This window comes from Gadus morhua, chromosome 6, assembly GCF_902167405.1.
Source record: "Gadus morhua chromosome 6, gadMor3.0, whole genome shotgun sequence".
In the NCBI taxonomy this organism is placed as follows: Eukaryota; Metazoa; Chordata; class Actinopteri; order Gadiformes; family Gadidae; genus Gadus; species Gadus morhua.
The window spans coordinates 27,171,711-27,196,421 of NC_044053.1; the positions used below are offsets into that span (position 1 = coordinate 27,171,711).

General features: G+C 46.4%; 2 protein-coding genes, 1 long non-coding RNA gene and 4 other non-coding genes across 7 annotated transcripts; 1 reads left to right on the top strand and 6 right to left on the bottom strand.

Annotated features, from left to right (window-relative positions):
• Positions 1-1,346: 1,346 nt before the first annotated feature.
• Positions 1,347-1,418, bottom strand: trnal-caa (transfer RNA leucine (anticodon CAA)). The gene has a single exon. It is a non-coding gene; the product is annotated as a tRNA-Leu (tRNA).
• Positions 1,419-7,677: 6,259 nt separating this feature from the next.
• Positions 7,678-8,843, bottom strand: LOC115546115 (myb-related transcription factor, partner of profilin-like). The gene is made up of 2 exons (XM_030359788.1): positions 8,177-8,843; positions 7,678-8,027 (listed from the first exon to the last, which is right to left on the bottom strand). The coding sequence occupies exons 1-2, from the start codon at positions 8,577-8,579 to the stop codon at positions 7,771-7,773; spliced, it is 660 nt and encodes a 219-aa protein (XP_030215648.1). The 5' UTR covers positions 8,580-8,843; the 3' UTR covers positions 7,678-7,770.
• A 1,824-nt stretch (positions 8,844-10,667) lies between these two features.
• On the bottom strand, positions 10,668-11,246 carry LOC115544952 (uncharacterized). The gene is made up of 3 exons (XR_003977042.1): positions 11,214-11,246; positions 10,955-11,113; positions 10,668-10,872 (listed from the first exon to the last, which is right to left on the bottom strand). It is a non-coding gene; the product is annotated as an uncharacterized LOC115544952 (long non-coding RNA).
• A 1,756-nt stretch (positions 11,247-13,002) lies between these two features.
• Positions 13,003-13,074, bottom strand: trnam-cau (transfer RNA methionine (anticodon CAU)). Its single transcript has one exon. It is a non-coding gene; the product is annotated as a tRNA-Met (tRNA).
• A 933-nt stretch (positions 13,075-14,007) lies between these two features.
• trnam-cau (transfer RNA methionine (anticodon CAU)) lies at positions 14,008-14,079 on the bottom strand. The gene has a single exon. It is a non-coding gene; the product is annotated as a tRNA-Met (tRNA).
• Positions 14,080-19,103: 5,024 nt separating this feature from the next.
• On the bottom strand, positions 19,104-19,175 carry trnam-cau (transfer RNA methionine (anticodon CAU)). Its single transcript has one exon. It is a non-coding gene; the product is annotated as a tRNA-Met (tRNA).
• Positions 19,176-20,506: 1,331 nt separating this feature from the next.
• LOC115545039 (uncharacterized protein K02A2.6-like) lies at positions 20,507-23,843 on the top strand. The gene has a single exon (XM_030357764.1). The coding sequence runs from the start codon at positions 20,721-20,723 to the stop codon at positions 23,841-23,843; it is 3,123 nt and encodes a 1,040-aa protein (XP_030213624.1). The 5' UTR covers positions 20,507-20,720.
• The last annotated feature ends 868 nt before the right edge of the window (positions 23,844-24,711 follow it).

Genomic DNA, 24,711 nt, shown 5'->3' on the forward strand with positions numbered 1-24,711 from the left:
GCAGAGGATGGTTTCGATGCATCGACCTCTGGGTTATGGGCCCAGCACGCTTCCGCTGGGTCACTCTGCTTTACAATTACACAATATCGAGTCAACATCTGAACCCTGGCTCTTTGCGCATTGTTATCTTTTGTGGTAAACATCTTTAAATTGCCATCACAGCTTCTGAAGTGGGCAATACGTGTGGGGTAGTCCACACGTACTGCAGCACAGGATTCTTGATGCTATTAATTTTACGACTGAAACTTTGAAACGGTCTGATTATAGCAGAGGATGGTTTAGATCCATCGACCTCTGGGTTATGGGCCCAGCACGCTTCCTCTGCGCCACTCTCCTTAACAATTACACAATATCGAGTCAACATCTGAACCCTGGCTCTTTGCGCATTGTTATCGTTTGTCATAAACATCTTTAAATTGCCATTACAGCTTCTGAAGTGGGCAATACGTGTGGGGTAGTCCACACGTACTGCAGCACAGGATTCTTGATTCCGAATGCTATTCATTTTACGACTGAAACTTTGAAACGGTCTGATTATAGCAGAGGATGGTTTCATTCCATCGACCTCAGGGTTATGGGCCCAGCACGCTTCCGCTGCGCCACTCTGCTTAACAGTTAAATAATATAGATGCAACATCTAAACCCTGGCTCAATGCACATTGTTATGGTAAACATCTTTAAATTGCCATCACGGCGACTGATGTGGGCAATACGTGTTGGGTAGTCCACACGTACTGCAGCACAGGATTCTTGATTCTGATTTTAAATACTATTCATTTTAAGACTGAATCATTGAATAGTTCTGATTATAGCAGAGGATGGTTTCATTCCATCGACCTCAGGGTTATGGGCCCAGCACGCTTCCGCTGCGCCACTCTGCTTAACAGTTAAATAATATAGATGCAACATCTAAACCCTGGCTCAATGCACATTGTTATGGTAAACATCTTTAAATTGCCATCACGGCGACTGATGTGGGCAATACGTGTTGGGTAGTCCACACGTACTGCAGCACAGGATTCTTGATTCTGATTTTAAATACTATTCATTTTAAGACTGAATCATTGAATAGTTCTGATTATTGCAGAGGATGGTTTCGATCCATCGACCTCTGGGTTATGGGCCCAACACGCTTCCGCTGCGCCACTCTGCTTTACAAATACACAATATCGAATCAACATCTGAACCCTTGCTCTTTGCGCATTGATATCTTTTGTGGTAAACATCTTTAAATTGCCATCACAGCTTCTGAAGTGGGCAATACGTGTGGGGTAGTCCACACGTACTGAAGCACAGGATTCTTGATTCTGAATGCTATTCATTTTACGACTGAAACGGTCTGATTATAGCAGAGAATGGTTTCGATCCATCGACCTCTGGGTTTTGGGCCCAGCACGCTTCCGCTGCGCCACTCTGCTTCAAACAATCCCAGACGGAACACAAACCCACAAATCCAGGTTTCGGAGGTAGGTGCTTTATCCATTAGAACACTGGGGCACACGCGTATACAATTTACAACATGAGATTAGACCAAAGAAATGAACGACCAACCAAGCGCTAGCAAGGACTGAAACACAAAAGAATAAGGTAGGTATACTCGTTCTTAATTTTTCAATCAACCCCAGTCTCGCTACCAATCCCACGCTCAATCATCTTCGTAACGGATATTTGTTTTAAAATGCTTGCTATTTATCTCTAATATTGTGAGTAGAACACTTCATGCTATCTATTGAGGCTAGACTACAAATTTGATTACAATTCACTTCATTGATTGATTGATGCTATATTCGGTAATCCTGCTAGCAGAGGATGGTTTCGATCCATCGACCTCTGGGTTATGGGCCCAGCACGCTTCCGCAGCGCCACTTAGCTTAATAATTACACAATATCGAGTCAACATCTGAACCCTGGCTCTTTGCGCATTGTTATCTTTTGTGGTGAATAACTTTAAATTGCCATCACAGCTTCTGAAGTGGGCGATACTTGTGGGGTAGTCCACACGTACTGCAGCATAGGATTCTGGATTCTATTCATTTTACGACTGAATATTTGAAACAGTCTGATTATAGCAGAGGGTGGTTTCGAGCCATCGACCTCTGGGTTATGGGCCCAGCACTCTTCCGCTGCGCCACTCTGCTTAACAGTTACAAAATATAGATGCAACATCTAAACCCTGGCTCAATGCACGTTGTTATTTTTTATGGTAAACATCTTGAAATTGCCAACACGGCGTCTGATGTGGGCAATACGTGTGGGGTAGTCCACACGTACTGCAGAACAGGATTCTTGATTCTGATTTTAAATGCTATTCATTTTAAGACTGAAACTTTGAAGCGGTCTGATTATAGCAGAGGGTGGTTTCGATCCATCGACCTCTGGGTTATGGGCCCAGCACCCTTCCGCTGCGCCACTCTGCTTAAGAAATTCGAATTATAGATGCAACATTTACCCTGGCTCAATGCACATTGTTATTTTTTATGGTAAACATCTTTAAATTGCCATCACGGCGTCTGATGTGCGCAATACGTGTTGGGTAGTCCACACGTACTGCAGCACAGGATTCTTGATTCTGATTTTAAATGCTATTCATTTTAAGACTGAATCAGTGAATAGTTCTGATTATAGCAGAGGATGGTTTCGATCCATTGACCTCTGGGTTATGGGCCCAGCACGCTTCCGCTGCGCCACTCAGCTTCAAATAATCCCAATCGGGACACTAACCCACAAATCCAGGTTTAGGAGGTAGGTGCTTTATCCATTAGAACACTGGGGCACACGCGTATTTACAACATGAGATTAGACCAAAGAAATGAACGACCAACCAAGCACTAGCAAGGACTGAAATACAAAAGAATAAGGTAGGTATACTCGTTCTTAATTTTTCAATCAACCCCAGTCTCGCTACCAATCCCACGCTCAATCATCTTCGTAACGGATATTTGTTTTAAAATGCTTGCTATTTATCTCTAATAATGTGAGTAGAACACTTCATGCTATCTATTGAGGCTAGACTAAAAATTTAATTGCAATTCATTTCATTGATTGATTAATGCTATATTAGGTAATCCTGCTAGCAGAGGATGGTTTCGTTCCATCGACCTCTGGGTTATGGGCCCAGCACGCTTCCGCTGCGCTACTCTACTTTACAAATACACAATATCGAGTCAACATCTGAACCCTTGCTCTTTGCGCATTGTTATCTTTTGTGGTGAACATCTTTAAATTACCATCACAGCTTCTGAAGTGGGCAATACGTGTGGGGTAGTCCACACGTACTGCAGCACAGGATTCTTGATTCTGAATGCTATTCATTTTACGACAAAAAATTTGAAACGGTCTTGTTGTTATGGTGATGGCGCCTCGTATGGCTGCTTCGGTGTGTTGGTGCACACTTCTGTGTTTGTTTTTAGTCTTTAATAGTGTTTAATTTAGTTTCTTGCAAATCAAACCGGATTATTTTGTTTTATTGTCACAAACTGTGTTAGTTTTAATTCTGTTTATTACGGATAAACTCGGACTTTTTTAGGTTTTTTCCATTTTTGTTATTGTGTTGCTATGGCGATGTCACGGATAATTTTTTACGAGAGATGAGATCCTTAACATCAGGGACTCAACACCATCGGATTTATGTCCCAACTTTCTCGCCACTCCCGTGGACTTACAAGACCTACTTATCCAAGGCCCTGGTCTCACAGTGACACGGAGAAAGAGAGGAAAGCGCGCAGGAGCCCTGGTGCGATTTAGGAAGAGAGGAATGCGGTCGCCTTTACCGACACAGCTGACCGGCTTTCAGCTGTTACGTGCAGACCGCGATCCAACTCTTTCAGGCAAATCAAAAGGCGGAGGCAGGGGCCGATGTCCGCGACGAGACAGTGCCCAACCTGATCCAGCTGATCACCAACGCCTCCCAGCTCCACTGCTACACCGTGCACAAGCTCTACCGCGCGCTGTTCGCAGGCATCTCCCAGCAACCCCTGGTGCAGGTGGCCTGCTGGTGTATCGGGGAGTACGGAGACTCTCTGCTGCAAGGGGACTGTGAGGAGACGGAGCCCATCCAGCTGATACTAAACAATTATTTATTATTATCTTAAAAAACATTTGTCCTTGGTTCTTGTTTTTTTGTTGTTATGTTATGTCTCATGTCTTATGCACCAACCACACCAAGTCAATTTCCTGTATGTGTGAATATACTTGGCCATTAAAAGAATTCTGATTCTGATAGGCCTATCTCACGAAAATCGGAAATGACGTCACACCGGGTAAACATTCTTCCGGCGTAGTCATTTTTGTATTGCCGTCAATGCAAAAATGGATCGTTTCTTCGCCACTTCCCTGGTGGGTATTCCCAAATTGCGATTCGAAGATGTGCAGAAGATTGTGGAGACACACTCAGCAACACCACAGCCCAGGCTGACAAAGGGGTACAAGTTTTTTGTGGAGGAGTTTGTACACAATTATCAAGGTAAGTTGTCTAAGCCAGGTGTTTTGTTGTTGTCAGTAGGCTACTCAATGGCCGCCTTGCTCATTCATGTTTTGTGATGACAAGCAAACCATATACGATCCATATAAATCGTCAGAAATATTGTCTGTGTGTAAAATGTGTGTAAAATGATCATATTTGTTACGTGTAGACTATAATATTATGAATATAATTAGCCATGGTGGCTATGAAGTCTCTGTGTGTAGCGTTAGCATTTTAGCATTAGTTTAGCCAAGGATAGGTTCAGCTAGTTATTTGCTGACCAGTTTTCTTCCGATCAGCGACATATTATTAACATTATGTATATGCTAAGTGTCAAATATAGTTGATGGAAAGGTGGTAGTGAGAGGTAGATGCAACCGCTCGATGAGGAGCCCCACATACTACAGGTTTCTGCTGAGTTAGGGCCCGTTGGCCCAAGTCTGTTAGTTTTGATAGTCTGTCTGGACTAACAACTGCAGTTGCAGTTTTCCTCTTCTTCTGAAGTTCAGATCATTTTCATTGTTCTTTCTTACAAACAGTAGCGTGCTTAAGACTTGGCCCACCTAGCTTGCTGCAATGTTGTGGCTGTACAGAGTAGACCTATGTATTTTTCTTCCTCTTCATTAAGGCACAAGCCGTAAATAAAGGAAATGTGTTGAGTGCATTAAAAGGACAAACATCTGGGCTAGTTCATGTTATAACATTGCTAAAACGACAGATGTAATGGTGGCCCAAGAGTTTTGCACGGAACTGTACATGGCTTTTCTGCGGTTGCAGGCTCCTTGCCAGTTTCCAATGGCCTTATATCAAGGTCCTACCTACTAAGTTCAGTAACTCAATTCTTATGGTGTTCACAGATCACCCTGGAGGCTGTTGGACAACTGGGTCTCTCAGAGCTGTAGCTGTGCTGCGGGCAAAGGCTTCTGTAGCCATATAACCGCTCTGCTGTTCCAGACAGCGCATTATGTGCAGCTGGGCCTTGATGTGGTTCCACCTTCCCTGGCCTGTACCAGTCAACCACAGATGTGGCATCGACCTCGAACCCACGTGTGCTGTTGTGTCCTCTGTTCAAATCATACACTTCAGTATTTGTCTAGAGTATATGAGCATTTCCTGTATTGTTGTTCGCCTCAGGGAATCCATCCAGAGGCTGTGAGTGACCTGGTGGTGAAGAAACCCAAGTCGGTGGGGAAGACTGGAGTCAAGTCCACACTCTACAGAGCGTATGCTGGTAAGACATTTGTTTTGCAATTTGCACTCTGTTAAACTTGCTCATTATGAAAAGATGCATTTTAGAATACATCTGTTATCACTACAATATAAAAAAAAGTCACATTTTTATTTGACGTTTCGCCCTTTAATGTCCCACATCCTAGAGGGAATATCCAGCTTGGAGTTGGTACCATCTCAGCTGTGCTGACCTGGAAGATGTCAGCAATGACCTGGGGCCTCATGTACAAAGCTTGCTTACGCACAAAAAAGCTGCGTAAGCAACTTCTCACGCAAACGTTCGGATGTACGAAGACTGACTTGACGTGAGAAAGTGCGGTTCTCCACGCAAACTAAATGCCTGGCTTACGCACATTTCTGCTGCATTGTCAGTTGGCGGCACATAGAGGCAAATCAGCGCAACAACATGAGGCCTACGCGATCACGAGTCAAGAAGTAATATTGCAATATGAGGCGAGTTCAAAGTGGATTTGAACATCGGGATGCGTGATCTTAAATGCACTTCAATAATGCGTTATTGTTGTCGAGACGCATAATGTGACACTGTTGTTAGGCTAAACTTAAACAGACCCATAAAACTAAATTGTCAATATTGGAATGAAAAGGAAATTAAAAGGAACCCCCAGCAATATTATTTTCAGTGATGGCTTGTTTATTAAACGTTACATATTTTCCGGACCACGCATGACATATGATCTCTCTTCACACATTTGTTGTGAAATTCTTGACTGCAATATTATTATATGATGCTGAGTGGATTAAGCGCAAGATTGTTACTTAAAATCAATCCATCAATAAACCAGTCGGCCAATTTCGAATTATGTGTATATTATTGACACCTTGGGTGTATGGGAACAACCTATCGTCAACATGCATCAAATTAAATGAGAATATAAAAGCAGGTGCAAAATGTGGCAATAATCGATAGGTTGACAATGGCAGTGTTGGCCTTATTAGAAGATATTGCGAATGGTCACATTCGAAATGAACGAGTGTTCCGTGATTATTACGATTTTTTGGCTCATGATGATGACTGGCTTATCAGCCGATTCAGATTTCCAAGAGCTATCCTCTTGGAACTATGTACTGAGTTGAGCCCGGGTTTGGAGAGGCAGACGGCGAGGAGTCACGCATTGCCAGTTCCAATACAAGTCCTGACTACGCTTGGTTTTCTAGCAACAGGATCATTCCAGAGGGAATTGGCTGACCGGTCAGGAATGAGTCAGGGAGCTCTGAGCCGCGCCATTCCGCCTGTTTTAAACGGGATCATCCGCATCTCAGCCAGGTATATACGGTTTCCATATGATGCAGTAAACCAAGCAAACATCAAAGCGCAATTTGCAGCGATAGCCGGTTTTCCCAATGTAATCGGAGCGATCGACTGCACACACATTGCAATAAAGGCGCCATCTGAAGGGGAATATGAGTACGTTAATAGGAAACACTTCCATTCCTTAAACGTGCAAATAATCTGTGATGCCCAAATGCGCCTTACGAATATCGTGGCAAGGTGGCCTGGGTCAACCCATGATTCATTCGTCCTGAGAAACAGCTCGGTTGGGAATAGGTTGGAAGCTGGAAGAGTGTGTGATGGGTGGCTAATTGGTAAGCAATTTAAAACACTTTAAAGTGAATTTACTGAAATCTAGACATGTTGGGTAGCCTATGCTGTAATTGTACCTATTACTCCTAAGGAGACAGCGGTTACGCCTTACGGCCATGGCTGTTAACCCCCCTCGCCAACCCACAGACTGTCCGAGAGCAGAGATATAATGATATCCATGCACGCACTGGGACAGTCGTGGAAAGAGCGATAGGGCAGCTGAAGAGCCGGTGGCGCTGCCTTGACCGGAGCGGGGGAATGCCGCTCTATCACCCTGAAAAGGTGTGCCGCATTGTGCAGGCATGTGGGGTTCTGCACAATGTTGCGCACAGGCACGGCGTCCCATTACGCGAGGTAATGGACCTCCCAGAAGACCCATACCCCGGACCAAACAATGCGCAGCCCAATGTAGAGGCCATTCGAATCCGGCAGCAGTTAATAGGCAGAATATAAAAAAGGTAAACGGAGACAACATTCATTTTTTAACTAGTTCTTTGAATGTGAGACTAATTGCTTGTAAGGCCTCCGTTATTTCTTTGAGGTTCGAATTCATCTCCTGAATTCCCTTAACGATCTCCTCCTGCGAGTCCAGCACAGCGCGAGTTAAAACCCGGCCTTTCCCACTGGCAGCAGAAGGGGGGCAATGGGCAGTGGAGACGGAGACGCCGGACACGCCTGGCTGGGGGTCTTCCTCTGGCACCATCAGCTGTGCGCCACTTGGTCCTTGGCTGTCTGTGATTAAAGAATGTATATAAATTACAATCACATTGAGGAGAACGCGTTTTATTGCTGGCTAAACATTAATCATGTATACGGAAATGCAGGCTAGGGCCTATACTAGCAGGTATAAAAGTTCTTCAAATATATGAAAACAATTGTACCTTCCGTGGGATCCTGGGCCAAGTCGGAATCCCCTTCGGCTGGCGGGACCACGCCAAAAAGGAGCCGATCCCCCAGCACTGCGGCCACCCTCTGCTCGAATAGGGCGAGCTCCCCGACTCCGGCTCCGCTGCCCGTCTGACCCACGCTTCTCCGGTGGGCAGAGACCTTTTTTTTGACATCAACTTTTATGTCCGACCACTTTTTTTTTATATCCGCCACAGTTCGGCTTTCCGCCCCAACCTCATTAACAGATTTTGCTACCGATTCCCACGCCAGTTTTTTTGTTTTAGTGCTGATTCCGGAGGAAAGAGAGCCAAACAAGATTTTATTTCTGGCCTCTACCTCCGAAATCAGCACTTCCACCTCGCATTCGCTAAAGTTCTTCTTTCTTGCTTTATCCATTATCTCCTTTCTCCTAACAAGCGCACTACTGCAGGCCTGTTTATACTAATTAGCATATTAAATGAGGGAGGAGACTGGGCGGAGAGTCGGGCTCGTGCACGTGCGCACAATTTCACGTTAATTGGGATGTACAAAGAGAATCTGCGTGAAATCGTGCTTACGCAAGGATTGATACATCCGGATTTATTTGTGCGCAGCAGCTTTCCAAATTTTGGCGTCCGCAAAGTTTTACTCAGAAATCCACGCAAGTCTTTGTACATGAGGCCCCTGTTCTTTAAGGCCAGTTGCTACTCTACAACAGTAGATGAAAAACTCATCAATGACTGGAATCTTCCTTGAAGGGCGTGGTGTTGGAATCGCCTCTTGTCCAATCCTCTGTGCTTTGCTCCAATAAAGAATATATTGTGTTGAGGGGCAAAACAGACTCCCAAAACACTTGAAACACTTCTTGAGATGGATAATATGTCATGGTCTGATCAGACACACAAAACCTGTTGAGGACAGTTTGTGGCCCCATGGACATTTCTTGCAGCCTTGCCTCCAGCTCAGCAATATACTCCAGGGGCCGGTTGCACCAACTGGGCGTAACTAAGACTGGTCGTAACTGCTAAGTTGGTCTTAGTTACGACCTGGCGTTAGAATGGAACTAACGCCGGTTGCACCAACGGGACTTACGACTGGTCTCAACTACGCCCGGTCTTAGCCATGCGCGGCCATGTGAATTTTCCATGTGATGCGCATATCACCGTGTTGCTAGGATACCTCGTGACAACAGCTGTTTACTATTTTACCAACATCCGACAAACCGACAAATCCGACAAACCGACATGATGGAGGAAAACAGAAAGAGAAAAGTTAACTTCACCGACGTTGAAATTAGAAATTAATAGAATTATACAGTGAGAATAAGACGGCACTGACTGCCAAGCAGTCCAATGTCGTAACAAACAAAACAAAGCAAGAGACATGGAGATTTATTATGGAGAGTCTGAACAGCTGTTCGGACTCAGGCTGTCATCGGACGGATGGTGACATCAAAAAGAAATGGAAAGACCTCCTGTCCCGGGCCAAGAAGGACGTCTCTTCTCTAAAGCACCATCCCACTGGCGGTGGTCCTCCCCCGAAAACGTCACCCTATAGTGACATTATCGTCGCTATTTTCGGGGAGGATTCACCAGCCTTCGTCGGGTTGGACGGGGTGGACAGCGGATGTCCTCAACCGCCGGAGCAGTTGGAAGAAGGTATGTAGCCTAGCATATTTATTGAGGATGGTTTGTTAGTTGAATAAGCAGGACTAGCCTTATTGCCCAGAATTAATAAATTCACATTTTGTTTCAGACTTGGAAAGTGCCACTACCAGCTCAACACCACCACCACCGATAGAACCAGTAGTGGCAACCCCTTCCTGTCCAATTCCATCCCCACCCCCGGCAACGAAGCGGAGGAGAAGTGAGGACCTTCAACAGGTCCTCATGGAGAAGGAAATTGTCCGGGTGGAGAAGGAGACCATTAAATTAGAGGCAGAGACCAAAAAAATTGAATTAGAAAAAATTAAATTACGGCTCCAAATTCATTTGCTCCAGCAACAAATTAGGCCCCAAACAATTATTTTTGAAGACCAACCGTGACCATCCCTGTACAATGTAAATAATGTAAATAAATATTTTAGAGTTAGGATAATTGTTTGATTATATTTATTTATTATATTATTATATTTATTATATTATATTTCTGTGTTTTAATGTTTTACTTTTTACTGTTCAAATTAAGATTTACTGTTCAAATAAATATTCCTTCCAATCATTCTTTCATTCATTTTCGTTCATCAATTTTTTTAATGCATAACAATCAAACACTGCAAACGAAAGTGAGTACAATATGTATTGTCTGGTTTACAACGAGCAGGCATTTAGACGGGAATGGTTATTTTTGACAGAAGCAATGCAGTGAACATCATCAAATGACAAGGAGCTAATTGAGGTGTTTCGATTCTGTAGGAGAGATATGTTCGAATAAATAGAAGAGCTGTCACCGGATTTACAGTTCGTGTCGGCCTATAAAAAACATATATACATAATTAAAATTAATGAGCTGAGCACGGACTAATCGGCCAGCGATGTCCTCAGGCCGAGTGGCTTGACGCACATCTTCCTCGGGGACTGCCGGTGGCTGATGGTGTCTGGGGAGAGGGATTCTTTTGGCGATGCAAATGTTGTGCAGAACTGTGCACGCTGCTATTACGGTGCAGACCCGTTCTGGGTGCATCCGCATCTCCCCATGAAGACAGTGAAACCTAAACAAAATAAGAAAAATTGCATCTATATCTAGATATTTCTTTATGTCTTTTTAAGGGATGCATATTACTTATGGTTTACCTGCGTTTGAGAACCCCGATACATCTCTCAACAACTGACCTAGTTGCGGAGTGTATGGTGTTATAGCTCCGTTCTTGGTCAGTTGTTGGAGCAATTAGCGGGGTCATCAGCCACCGTTTCAGCGGGTATCCACTGTCCCCGAGGAGCAGCCCGTTGCACCTATGAAAATATACTTTAATTAGGTTGCTGTTCATTACTTAAAGTGAAGCTCAAATTGTTTCAGTGTAGCTGATTAGAAAAACACTAGGCTATAGCCTACCTTCCTTCCTCGAAGTCCTGCAATAACCCACTCCCGGAGGATGCGGGAATCGTGGGTGGATCCAGGCCATCTCGCCACCAAATTGATGATCTTATAATTTGCGTCACAAGCTATTTGTACGTTAATCGAATGGTAACCTTTTCGATTAACGTACAAATACTCGTTCTCATGTGGGGCCTGGATCTGCACATGTGTCCCGTCTATGCAGCCCACGATCCCAGGCATACCGGACGCCTGGCGGAACCGTTCCTTCATCGCCGCCGCCTCTTCCTCGTTCGGGAGGTGGACGTAACGAGCGATGCGGCGGCTCAAAGCCAGGGAAACCCTCCGGATTACCCGACAGGCGGTCGATCTATGGACCCTCACCATGTCGCTTACAGTGTTCTGAAAAGCCCCGTTTGCGAAAAAACGAAGCGCAATCAGCAGTTGCAAGGACGGTGGTAGCGCTGCATTGCGGTCCGACACGAACTGTAAATCCGGTGACAGCTCTTCTATTAATTCAAACAGATCTCTCCTACAGAATCGAAACCTCTCAATCAGCTCCTCGTCATTATAAATGTCCAATGGATTGCTTCTGTCCCTAATTACCCTTTCCCGTCTAAATGCCCGCTCGTTGTACACCCTATGGATAATACGTGCCATATTAGCGCTGGATGGATTGATTGTAACGTTTTTTTTATTATTGTAATTGCTATGGAAACAGCAGAAATTTCGACTCTACGCCTCCCCCTGACCAGGCGTAGGATTTACGCCTTGGTCTTAGTGAAAAGAACGCTAAGCCCAGTTGGTGCAACCGGCGTAACGGTTAGGTTGGACTTAGAACGCCAAGTTACAACCAGGCGTAGTTACGACCAGGCTTACGCCCATTTGGTGCAACCGGCCCCTGGGCATCATCCAGTGCACCTACAAAAAAAGAAGACAAATAAGTCTTCATTACCATTCATTCGTATTCACCCTTTCTTTTTATTGTATTGTTATTCTGTATACTTACGTTTATTTATATTTCTTACTATTAAATTTATTTGTACTGTTTTCTGTTTTTATTTTTTATGTATTAACTATAGGTTGAGTGTAGCCTACATAGAGTAAAAACCAAAGTCAAATTCCTCGTTTGTTCGCAAACCTGGCCAATAAAGCTGAATCTGAATTAATATGCAACCCCAGTTTAACAGTACGTCTGATGTTGATTGAATGTTTTAACGTTAACCATGCCATGTTTGGCAAAATTATACAATAGCCCAACAAGTGTTGAACACAAATAACAGACATAACAGCTAGTTGGCACACATCTACTTACCGGCAGGGGGGCGTGTCGCGTAGTCATGTTCCCCGGTACCTCTCCGGTCCGTTCGTGTTTTGTCCTCTCCTTCAGCTTTTCGAGCTGACACCCGTTTATACACGGGTGTTTTTTTCGGGGCTGTGGTGTAGCTGTTCCAGTCAAAACGACTAGGAACAGCTCCAGTATTCAGCGTAGCACTCCCGTCGTCATAATCAGCCGCTGAGAAATGCCGACTACAGACCAGTGTACTCCCCTTCTGAATTACGAAATTAACTCCTTCATTCCGTCTGATCGCCACTGCTGTATTGGGTATTATTTGGGAAGTCGTGGAAATGTAAATACGTTTGTTTTTGTTTTGAATGAGCGCATAGAGGTACACAACAGAAGCTTTTGTTTTTTGACCGCGCCATTGTCAAATATCATGGACTACGCGACCGGAAGTCACTTTACCCGGTGAAGGCAAAATCGAACACTGAACCAGGAAGTTGTGAGATAGGCCTATTCTGATTATAGCAGAGGATGGTTTCGATCCATCGACCTCTGGGTTATGGGCCCAGCACGCTTCCGCTGCGCCACTCTGCTTCACATTCACAAAAAATATATATGCAACAAGTAAACCCTGGCTCAATGCACATTGTTATTTTTCATGGTAAACATCTTTAAATTGCCATCACGGCGTCTGATGTGGGCAAAACGTGTTGGGTAGTCCACACGTACTGCAGCACAGGATTCTTGATTCTGATTTTAAATGCCATTCATTTTAAGACTGAATCATTGAATAGTTCTGATTATAGCAGAGGATGGTTTCGATCCATCGACCTCCGGGTTATGGGCCCAGCACGCTTCCGCTGCGCCACTCTGCTTTAAATCATCCCAGACGGGACACAAGCCCACAAATCCAGGTTTATGAGGTAGGTGCTTTATCCATTAGAACACTGGGGCAAACGCGTATTTACAACATGAGATTAGACCAAAGAAATGAACGACCAACCAAGCACTAGCAAGGACTGAAATACAAAAGAATAAGGTAGGTATACTCGTTCTTAATTTTTCAATCAACCCCAGTCTCGCTACCAATCCCACGCTAAATCATCTTCGTAACGGATATTTGTTTTAAAATGTTTGCTATTTATCTCTAATATTGTGAGTAGAACACTTCATGCTATCTATTGAGGCTAGACTAAAAATTTAATTGCAGTTCATTTCATTGATTGATACTATATTAGGTAATCCTGCTAGCAGAGGATGGTTTCAATCCATCGACCTCTGGGTTATGGGCCCAGCACACTTCCGCTGCGCCACTCTGCTTCACAATTACACAATATCGAGTCAACATCTGAACCCTGGCTCTTTGCGCATTGTTATCTTTTGTGGCAAACATCTTAAAATTGCCATCACAGCTTCTGAAGTGGGCAATACGTGTTGGGTAGTCCACACGTACTGCAGCACAGGATTCTTGATTCTGATTTTAAATGCTATTCATTTTAAGACTGAATCATTGAATAGATCTGATTATAGCAGAGGATGGTTTCGATCCATCGACCTCTGGGTTATGGGCCCAGCACGCTTCCGCTGCGCCACTCTGCTTCAAAACATCCTAGGCGGGACACAAACCCACAAAACCAGGTTTAGGAGGTAGGTGCTTTATCCATTAGAACACTGGGGCACACGCGTATACAATTTACAACATGAGATTAGACCAAAGAAATGAACGACCAACCAAGCGCTAGCAAGGACTGAAACACAAAAGAATAAGGTAGGTATACTCGTTCTTAATTTTTCAATCAACCCCAGTCTCGCTACCAATCCCACGCTCAATCATCTTCGTAACGGATATTTGTTTTAAAATGCGTGCTATTTATCTCTAATATTGTGAGTAGAACACTTCATGGTATCTATTGAGGCTAGACTAAAAATTTGATTACAATTCACTTCATTGATTGATTGATGCTATATTTAGTAATCCTGCTAGCAGAGGATGGTTTCGATCCATCGACCTCTGGGTTATGGGCCCAGCACGCCTCCGCTGCGCCACTTTGCTTAATAATTACACAATATCGAGTCAACATCTGAACCCTGGCTCTTTGCGCATTGTTATCTTTTGTGGTAAATAACTTTAAATTGCCATCACAGCTTCTGAAGTGGGCGATACGTGTGGGGTAGTCCACACGCACTGCAGCAAAGGATTCTTGATTCTGAATGCTATTCATTTTACGACTGAATATTTGAAACAGTCTGATTATAGCAGAGGGTGGTTTCGAGCCATCGACCTCTGGGTTATGCGCCCAGCACTCTTCCGCTGCGCCACTCTGCTTAACAGTTACAAAATATAGATGCAACATCTAAACCCTAGCTCAATGCACATTGTTATTTTTTATGGTAAACATCTTTAAATTGCCATCACGGCGTCTGATGTGGGCAATACGTGTTGGGTAGTCCACACGTACTGCAGAACAGGATTCTTGATTCTGATTTTAAATGCTATTCATTTTAAGACTGAAACTTTGAAACAGTCTGATTATAGCAGAGGGTGGTTTCGATCCATTGACCTCTGGGTTATGGGCCCAGCACGCTTCCGCTGCGCCACTCTGCTTCAAATAATCCCAAACGGGACACTTACCAACAAATCCAGGTTTAGGAGGTAGGTGCTTTATCCATTAGAACACTGGGGCACACGCGTATTTACAACATGAGATTAGACCAAAGAAATGAACGACCAACCAAGCACTAGCAAGGACTGAAATACAAAAGAATAAGGTAGGTATACTCGTTCTTAATTTTTCAATCAACCCCAGTCTCGCTACCAATCCCACGCTCAATCATCTTCCTCATCCTCATCCTCATCGTCATCCGCTTATCCGGGGTCGGGTCGCGGGGGGAGCAGCTCAAGCAGGGGGCCCCAGACTTCCCTTTCCCGGGCCACATTGACCAGCTCTGACGGGGGGATCCCGAGGCGTTCCCAGGCCAGTGTTGAGATATAATCTCTCCACCTAGTCCTGGGTCTTCCCTGAGGTCTCCTCCCCACTGGACGTGCCTGAAACACCTCCCAAGGAAGGCGCCCAGTGGGCATCCTTACCAGATGCCCGAACCACCTCAACTGACTCCTTTCTAAGTAAAGGAGCAGCGGCTCTAATCCGAGTTCCTCACGGATGGCTGAGCTTCTCACCCTATCCCTAAGGGAGACGCCAGCCACCCTTCTGAGAAAACTCATCTCAGCCGCTTGTACCCGCGATCTCGTCCTTTCGGTCATCACCCAGCCCTCATGACCATAGGTGAGGATAGGAACGAAGATCGACCGGTAGATCGAGAGCTTTGCCTTGCGGCTCAGCTCTCTTTTCGTTACAACGGTGCGGTAAAGCGAACGCAATACCGCCCCCGCTGCTCCGATTCTCCGGCCAATCTCACGCTCCATAGTACCCTCACTCGCGAACAAGACCCCGAGGTACTTGAACTCCTTCACTGGGGCTAAGGACTCATTTCCTACCCGGAGTAAGCAATCCACCGGTTTCCTGCTAAGAGTCATGGCCTCAGATTTAGCGGTGCTGATCCTCATCCCAGCCGCTTCACACTCGGCCGCCAGCCGATCCAGTGAGTGCTGAAGGTCACAGGCCGATGATCCAATGAGGACCACATCATCTGCAAAAAGCAGTGACGAGATCCTCAGACCACCGAACTGCAACCCCTCCCCACCACGACTACGCCTCGATATCCTGTCCATGTATATCACAAACAGGATTGGTGACAAGGCGCAGCCCTGGCGGAGACCAGCACCCACTGAGAACGAAACTGACTGGCTGCCGAGAACACGAACACAGCTCTCGCTTTGGGAGTACAAAGATTGGATGGCCCTGAGGATAGACCCCCTTACCCCATACTCCCGCAGCACCTCCCACAGTTTCTCCCGGGGGACCCGGTCATACGCCTTCTCCAGATCCACAAAACACATGTAGACCGGATGGGCATACTCCCAGGCCCCCTCCAGGATCCTTGCGAGAGTGAAGAGCTGGTCCGTAGTTCCATGTCCGGGGCGAAAACCGCATTGTTCCTCTTCAATCTGAGGTTCGACGATCGGCCGAACCCTCCTTTCCAGCACCTTGGAGTAGACTTTACCAGGGAGGCTGAGAAGTGTGATACCCCGGTAATTGGCACACACTCTCTGGTCCCCCTTTTTGAACAGGGGAACCACCACCCCGGTTTGCCACTCCTTTGGCACTGTACCCGACTCCCACGCGATGTTGAATAGGCGTGTCAACCATGACAGCCCCTCAACACCCAGAGCCTTTAGCATTTCTGGCTGGATCTCATCAATCCCTGGGGCTTTGCCACTGCGGAGATGTTTGACTACCTCAGTGACCTTCACCAGGGAAATTGACGACGAAACACCATCAACCTCGAGCTCTGCCTCCAACATAGAGGGCGTGTTATTCGGATTCAGGAGTTCCTCAAAGTGTTCCTTCCAACGTCCGACGACCTCCTCAGTTGAGGTCAACAGAGTCCCATCCTTACTGTACACAGCTTGGATGGTTCCCCGTTTCCCCCTCCTGAGGTGCCGGATAGTCTTCCAGAAACACTTTGGTGCCGACCGAAAGTCCTTCTCCATGGCCTCTCCGAACTTCTCCCACACCCGCTGCTTAGCCTCCGACACGGCAGCCGCTGCAGCCCTTCGAGCCTGTCGGTACCTTGCAACCGAGTCAGGAGTCCTCCAGGATATCATATCCCGGAAGGCCTCCTTCTTCAGTCGGACGGCTTCCCTGACCACCGGTGTCCACCACGGTGTCCGAGGGTTACCGCCCCTTGAGGAGCCTAAGACCCTGAGGCCACAGCTAGCCACCGCAGCTTCAGCAATGGAGGCTTTGAACACCGCCCACTCCGGCTCAATGCCCCCAACCTCCACAGGAATGCCAGAAAAGCTCCGCCGGAGGTGTGAGTTGAAGATACCTAGGACGGGGGCCTCCCCCAGACGTTCCCAGTTCACCCGCACTACTCGTTTGGGCTTACCAGGTCTATCCGGAAATTTCCCCCATTCCCTGATCCAACTCACAACCAGATGGTGGTCGGTTGACAGTTCCGCCCCTCTCTTTACCCGAGTGTCCAAAACATGCGGCCTCAGATCAGATGACACGATCACGAAATCGATCATCGATCTTCGGCCTAGGGTACTCTGGTACCAGGTACACTTATGAGCACCCTTATGTTCGAACATGGTGTTTGTTATGGATAATCCATGACTAGCACAGAAGTCCAATAACAAACGACCGCTCGGGTTTAGATCAGGGAGGCCGTTCCTCCCCACCACGCTTCTCCAGGTGTCTCCATCGTTGCCCACGTGGGCGTTGAAGTCTCCCAGCAGAACTACGGAGTCCCCTACTGGAGCCCCATACAGGACTCCATTCAGGGTCTCCAAGATGGCCGAGTACTCTGAGCTGCTGTTTGGTGCATACGCACAAACAACAGTCAGAGTTTTCCCCCCTACAACCCTTAGGCGCAGGGAGGCGACCCTCTCGTCTACCGGGGTAAACTCCAACACCGCGGCGCTCAGCCGGGGATTTATGAGTATCCCCACACCCGCTCGGCGCCTCACGCCCTCGGCAACTCCGGAGAAGAATAGAGTCCAACCCTTATCCAGGAGTACGGTACCAGAGCTGAGACTGTGCGTGGAGGTAAGCCCCACCAGATCTAACTGATAGCGCTCCACCTCCCTCACAAGCTCCGGTACCTTTCCCCACAGCGAGGTGACGTTCCACGTCCCCAGAGCCAGCTTCTGCCGCCCGGGTCTGGTCCGTCGAGACCCCTGACCTTCGCTGCCACCCATGTGGCTGCGCACCCGACCCCAACGGGTCTTCCCACAGGTGGTGGGCCCATGGGATGAAGAGAGGGGGGGTGCCACGTAGTTTGTTCGGGCTGTGCCCGACCGGGCTCCGTGGCAAACCCGGCCACCAGGCGCTCGCCATCGAGCCCTCCGTCTGGGCCTGGCTCCAGACGGGGGCCCCGGGCTTCCTCCGGGCCGGGTCACATCTCCTCTTTTACAGTTATTCATTGGAGTTTTTTGAACCATTCTTAGTCTGGCCCCTCACCTGAGACCACTCTGCCATGAGAGACCCTACCAGGAGCACAAGGCTCCAGACAACACAGCTCTCAGGTTCACAGGGACACGCAAACCTCTCCACCACAATAAGGTGACGGTTCCAGGAGAGGCTCAATCATCTTCGTAACGGATATTTGTTTTAAAATACTTGCTATTTATCTCTAATATCGTCAGTAGAACACTTCATGCTATCTATTGAGGCTAGACTCAAAATTGAATTGCAATTCATTGATGCTATATTAGGTTCTCCTGCTAGCAGAGGATGGTTTCGATCCAACGACCTCTGGGTTATGGGCCCAGCACGCTTCCGCTGGGCCACTCTGCCTAACAATTACACAATATCGAGTCTACATCTGAACCCTGGATCTTTGCGCATTGTTATCTTTTGTGGTAAACATCTTTAAATTACCATCACAGCTTCTGAAGTGGGCAATACGTGTGGGGTAGTCCACACGTACTGCAACACAGGATTCTTGATTATGAATGCCATTCATTTTATGACTGAAAATTTGAAACGGTCTGATTATAGCAGAGGATGGTTTCGATCCATCGACCTCTGGGTTATGGGCCCAGCACGCTTCCGCTGCGCCACTCTGCTTCAAATCATCCCAGAAGGGACACAAACCCACAAATACAGGTTTAGGAGGTAGGTGCTTTATCCATTAGAACACTGGGGCACACGCGTATTTACATCATGAGATTAGACCAAAAAAATGAACGACCAACCAAGCACTAGCAAGGACTGAAATACAAAAAAATAAGGTAGGTATACTCGCTCTTAATTTTTCAATCAACCCCAGTCTCGCTACCAATCCCACGCTCAATCATCTTCGTAACGGATATTTGTTTTAAAATGTGTTATAACTGGGCAGAGTATTTAAAATATGTTAATCCGCTGTCCACTAGGTGGCAGCAACCCTTTGTTGTTACGGTTGAGTTAACCTATGAGTGAGGCACAGAACAAGTTCAGTCAGCCATGTGCCCTTGTTTACCATGTTACGTATGCTGCACACTGTGTTCGTCAGGAACGAAATAAAGCTCCTTGATTGTGCAATAAGAAGCCTCCCGTGAGTTACTACATAAATGGCGACGAGGATAAACTAAAGCCGATGCCTCGTGGGGATGCAAGCAAAACAGTAAGACTGTAAAGTTGCTAGTTCGAATCTGAATTGGACGTTCCCCGGGAACAATCATGGCGGCGGCCTTGGTAGGGAGCACCGCTCCGTTCGACAGTGAGACGCAGACGTGGGAAGAATATTGTGAGGTTCTCCACCATTTTTTTGAGGCTAATGAAATCACAGATGCAAGTCGGCAGAAAGCTATATTGCTCAGTTCAGTGGGAAGTCAGACGTACAGCCTCGCGAGGAACCTTGTCAGTCCCGCCAAGCCCGGAGACAAGACGTTTGCCGAACTGGTCAAGATTTTAAAGGAACATTTCAACCCCAAACCCAGCGAGATTGTGCAGCGGTTCAAGTTTAATTCCAGACAAAGGAAGCTTGAGGAAACGGTAATGGAATACATCGCTGTGCTAAGGAAGTTAGCACTGGATTGCAACTATGGAGACAAGTTGTCGGAGATGCTACGCGACAGACTGGTTTGTGGGATCGGAGATGACCGCATTCAGCGCAGACTGTTGTCAGAGCCGGATTTGACCTTTGAGAAAGCACTGAAGCTGGCACAAGCCATTGAGACAGCCAGCAAGGATGTAAAGGATTTACAGTCTCTGGAGTCTACACACTCACACATGAGGGCACCTCAAGCAGTGCACAAAATGTCTACAAAGCAGTTCCCCACTAAGCAGCAGCACCAGAATAACGCTTGTTACAGGTGTGGAGGTGAGCAGCACAGGGCTGGGGACTGTAGGTTCATTAAGGAAACCTGTCATAAGTGTGGGAAAATGGGCCACATTCAAAAAGTGTGTAGGTCAGGTGGCTCAGTTAGCGCTTCACAGGCTAGAGGGGGTGGGGTACCAACAGGGAAGTATGGGAAACCTCAGGGAACACATTATGTCAGCCAGGGGGAGGGCGACATAGACGAAGATGAAGTCATGTTCACACTGTACAAACTAGAATAACTAGACATACCAGCAGAGGAGCCATTTATACAGACATTGACTGTTAATGGGGAGAAACAGCAATTTGAAATGGACTCGGGGTGTGGGGTAACAGTAGTGAACCACTCTGTGTACAAAACCTTATGGGGGAGGGAGGTGCCAGAGCTACGCTCCTGTAGAGTGAAGCTTAAAACATATACGGGACATAAAGTAAATGTTGTGGGAGCAGCAGTGGTTAAAGTACAGCATAAACAGCTAGTAGAGAACTTACCATTGGTAGTGGTGGCAGGTTCAGGCCCTAGTCTAGTAGGCAGGTACTGGATTAGGAGGCTAGGTTTACAGTGGAAACCAGAACCCCAGATCCACCATGTTCGGACAGAGACCCCAGAGAAGGCACAGAGGAGACCAGAGCCACAGATACTCCAGGTTAAAGACGAGACCTTGGGGGAGATACTGGGGGAGTTTGGGGAGGTTTTCAAAGACGAACTAGGGAGATTCAGAGGCCCCCCAGCAAGAATATATGTGGACAAGGAAGCAGCCCCCAGGTTTTTTAAAGCCAGACCCGTCCTATACGCCATGAGAGGGAGAGTTGAGGCTGAACTCGACCGTCTCCTTGCTGAGAAGATAAATGAACCAGTAAAATATGCTGAGTGGGCAGCGCCGGTGGTCCCTGTGTTGAAGCCAGATGACACAGTAAGGCTATGCGGAGACTACAAACTGACAGTGAACCAGATCTCAAAACTGGAGCAGTATCCAATCCCCAGAATTGAGGACCTGTTTGCCATTCTTTCAGGTGGACAAAAATTTACAAAGTTAGATCTGAGTCATGCCTACCACCAGATTCCATTGGATGAGGAAGCAAAAAAGTATGCAACTGTAAATACACACAAAGGCTTGTTCACATACAGAGTGCTACCTTTTGGCGTTTCATCATGTCCGGCTATTTTCCAACGTACCATGGAGGGACTACTGCAGGGCATCCCTCGTGTGGCCATCTTCCTGGATGACATCCTGCTGACGGGAAAAGACGACAAAGAGCACCTAAAGACTCTGACTATGGTGCTGAAACAGCTACAGGAGGCCGGTCTACGGCTCAAGAGGACCAAGTGTGTGTTCATGAGTGAGGAAGTGATATTTTTGGGTCACAAAGTGGATGCAACAGGACTGCATCCAGTGCATGAGAAGGTGGAAGCAATCAGAGAGGCACCATCACCTTCAAATGTGACAGAGTTGAAGGCATATCTGGGACTGTTAAACTATTACAACAAGTTCCTACCAAATCTGTCTACTGTCCTTGCTCCGGTGCACAAACTGCTACAAAAAGACACAAAGTGGCAGTGGGGAGATGCACAACTAGCAGCCTTTGAAAAATCTAAAGAACTCATGCAGTCAGCTCAGGTGCTTGTGCATTACGATCCAGAGAAGGACATTGTGCTGTCATGTGATGCGTCACCATATGGGGTAGGTGCCGTACTGTCACACCACATGCCAGATGGAACTGAAAGACCCATAGGTTTCACCCCACGAACACTAAACACAGCAGAAAAAAACTACTCACAACTGGATAAGGAAGGGCTCGCTGTGATGTTTGGAATACAACGCTTCCACAAATACATTTATGGACGGAAATTCACTATAGTGACAGACCACAAGCCCTTGTTGTCACTTTTCAATGAGATGAAAGCAGTACCACAAATGGCCTCGCCCAGGATCCAAAGGTGGGCTTTAACACTGCGAGCCTACGAATACACAATAGTGTATAAGGAAGGAAAACATCACAGCAATGCAGACGCTCTCAGCCGCCTTCCTTTGCCAGATACACCAAAAGTGGAGACGTCGGAAGAGAGGGTTCACATGCTGGAGAGCTCTGACATCACGCTTGTGACATCTGAACAAGTGGAAGCATGGACAGACAAAGATCCAGTACTGTCGAGAGTGAGAGAAATGGTTCGCGACGGCTGGTCAGCAAAAGAAAAAGGGGAGGAGTTTGCCCCTTATGAGGTGAGGAAACTTGAACTTAGTATTCAAAATGGCTGTGTAATGTGGGGGTCGAGAGTGGTTGTGCCAAAACCAGGCCAAGGAAGTGTCATGAGACAACTTCATCAATGCCACCCAGGAGTGTCCAGGATGAAAGCATTGGCTAGGAGTTACGTTTGGTGGCCGAAGCTGGACAAAGACGTGGAGGATACAGTAAAGGCCTGTACAACATGTCAGGAGCATCGCAACGTCCCGGCACCAGCTCCGTTACACCCCTGGGATTGGCCCGACAAGCCCGGGAGTCGTATTCACGTGGATTATGCCGGACCGTTCATGGGAAAAATGTTTTTTGTGCTCATAAATGCACATTCAAAATGGATGGACGTGTATCCGGTGAACTCTGCCACTTCAGCCACCACAATTGAGTGCCTGCGTACCAGTTTCAGTAACCATGGACTACCTGAGTTGTTGGTGTCTGATAATGGCACTTGTTTCATCAGCACAGAGTTCAACGTGTTTCTAAGTAAAAATGGAATCCGTCATGTGACCTCTGCACCCTACCATGCCTCCAGTAACGGGTTAGCAGAGAGAGGGGTACAAACATTTAAGAGAATGATGAAAAAATGTCCAGAAGGCACGCTGACAGCTAAAGTAGCCAGAGTGTTATTCAGCTACAGAGTGACACCACACACTACAACAGGCCTTTCACCAGCAGAGCTGCTTCTCGGGAGGAAGCTACGTTGCACTTTGGATTCAATCCACCCAGACCTAAACAATAGAGTGCAGAAAAAACAAGAAAGACAAATAAAAGATCACGACAAAAAGGAAAAAGCACGCTGTTTTAAAACAGGAGATTCAGTGCTGACCCAGAACTTCAGTTTTGGACCCAAGTGGATTCCAGGAATCATTGAGTCAGTGACGGGACCAGTGTCATACAAGGTGATGCTGGGTGATGAGAGAATAGTGAGGAGACATGTGGATCAGATTCTTGATCAACACCAGATACCAGAAAGGGGCAATGAAAAACAACAGACAGTTTCAACTCAGCCCAACAAAAAAGATGAAGCATGGCTGGATGCTGAGGAGGTTGTGCTCAGTGGTGACCAGTTGGAAGAGCCAGCAGCAACAGAAGCTGTAGGAAGTTCAGACCAAAGAGCTGTGGCAAACCAAACTCCAGTGAAGCGACTGGCCGAAGGGAAACTAAGTTGCCCAGTTATCTTAAAGACTTCCAGTTGAACTAAGAGAAAGACTCATTGATAAGTGGGTCTTAATATGGACACCTAATCAAACAAGAAAAGAAACTGATGTGTTTGTATTGTTAGAATGTTTAAAGAAAAAAATAAATAATAATAATTGTATAACCTGCTTAAGGAGGGAGGGATGTTATAACTGGGCAGAGTATTTAAAATATGTTAATCCGCTGTCCACTAGGTGGCAGCAACCCTTTGTTGTTACGGTTGAGTTAACCTATGAGTGAGGCACAGAACAAGTTCAGTCAGCCATGTGCCCTTGTTTACCATGTTACGTATGCTGCACACTGTGTTCGTCAGGAACGAAATAAAGCTCCTTGATTGTGCAATAAGAAGCCTCCCGTGAGTTACTACAAAATGCTTGCTATTTATCTCTAATATTGTGAGTAGAACACTTCATGCTATCTATTGAGGCTAGACTAAAAATTGAATTGCAATTAAATTCATTGATTGATGCTATATTAGATAATCCTGCTGGCAGAGGATGGTTTCGATCCATCGACCTCTGGGTAATGGGCCCAGCACGCTTCCGCTGCACCACTCTGCTTTACAAATACACCATATTGAGTCAACATCTGAACCCTGGATCTTTGCGCATTGTTATCTTTTTTGGTAAACATCTTTAAATTGCCATCACAGCTTCTGAAGTGGGCAATACGTGTGGGGTAGTCCACACGTACTACAGCACAGGATTCTTGATTATGAATGCTAATCATTTTACGACTGCATATTTGATACGGTCTGATTATAGCAGAGGATGGTTTCGATCCATCGACCTCTGGTTTATGGGCACAGCACGCTTCCGCTGCACCACTCTGCTTAATAGTTACAAAATATAGATGCAACATCTAAAC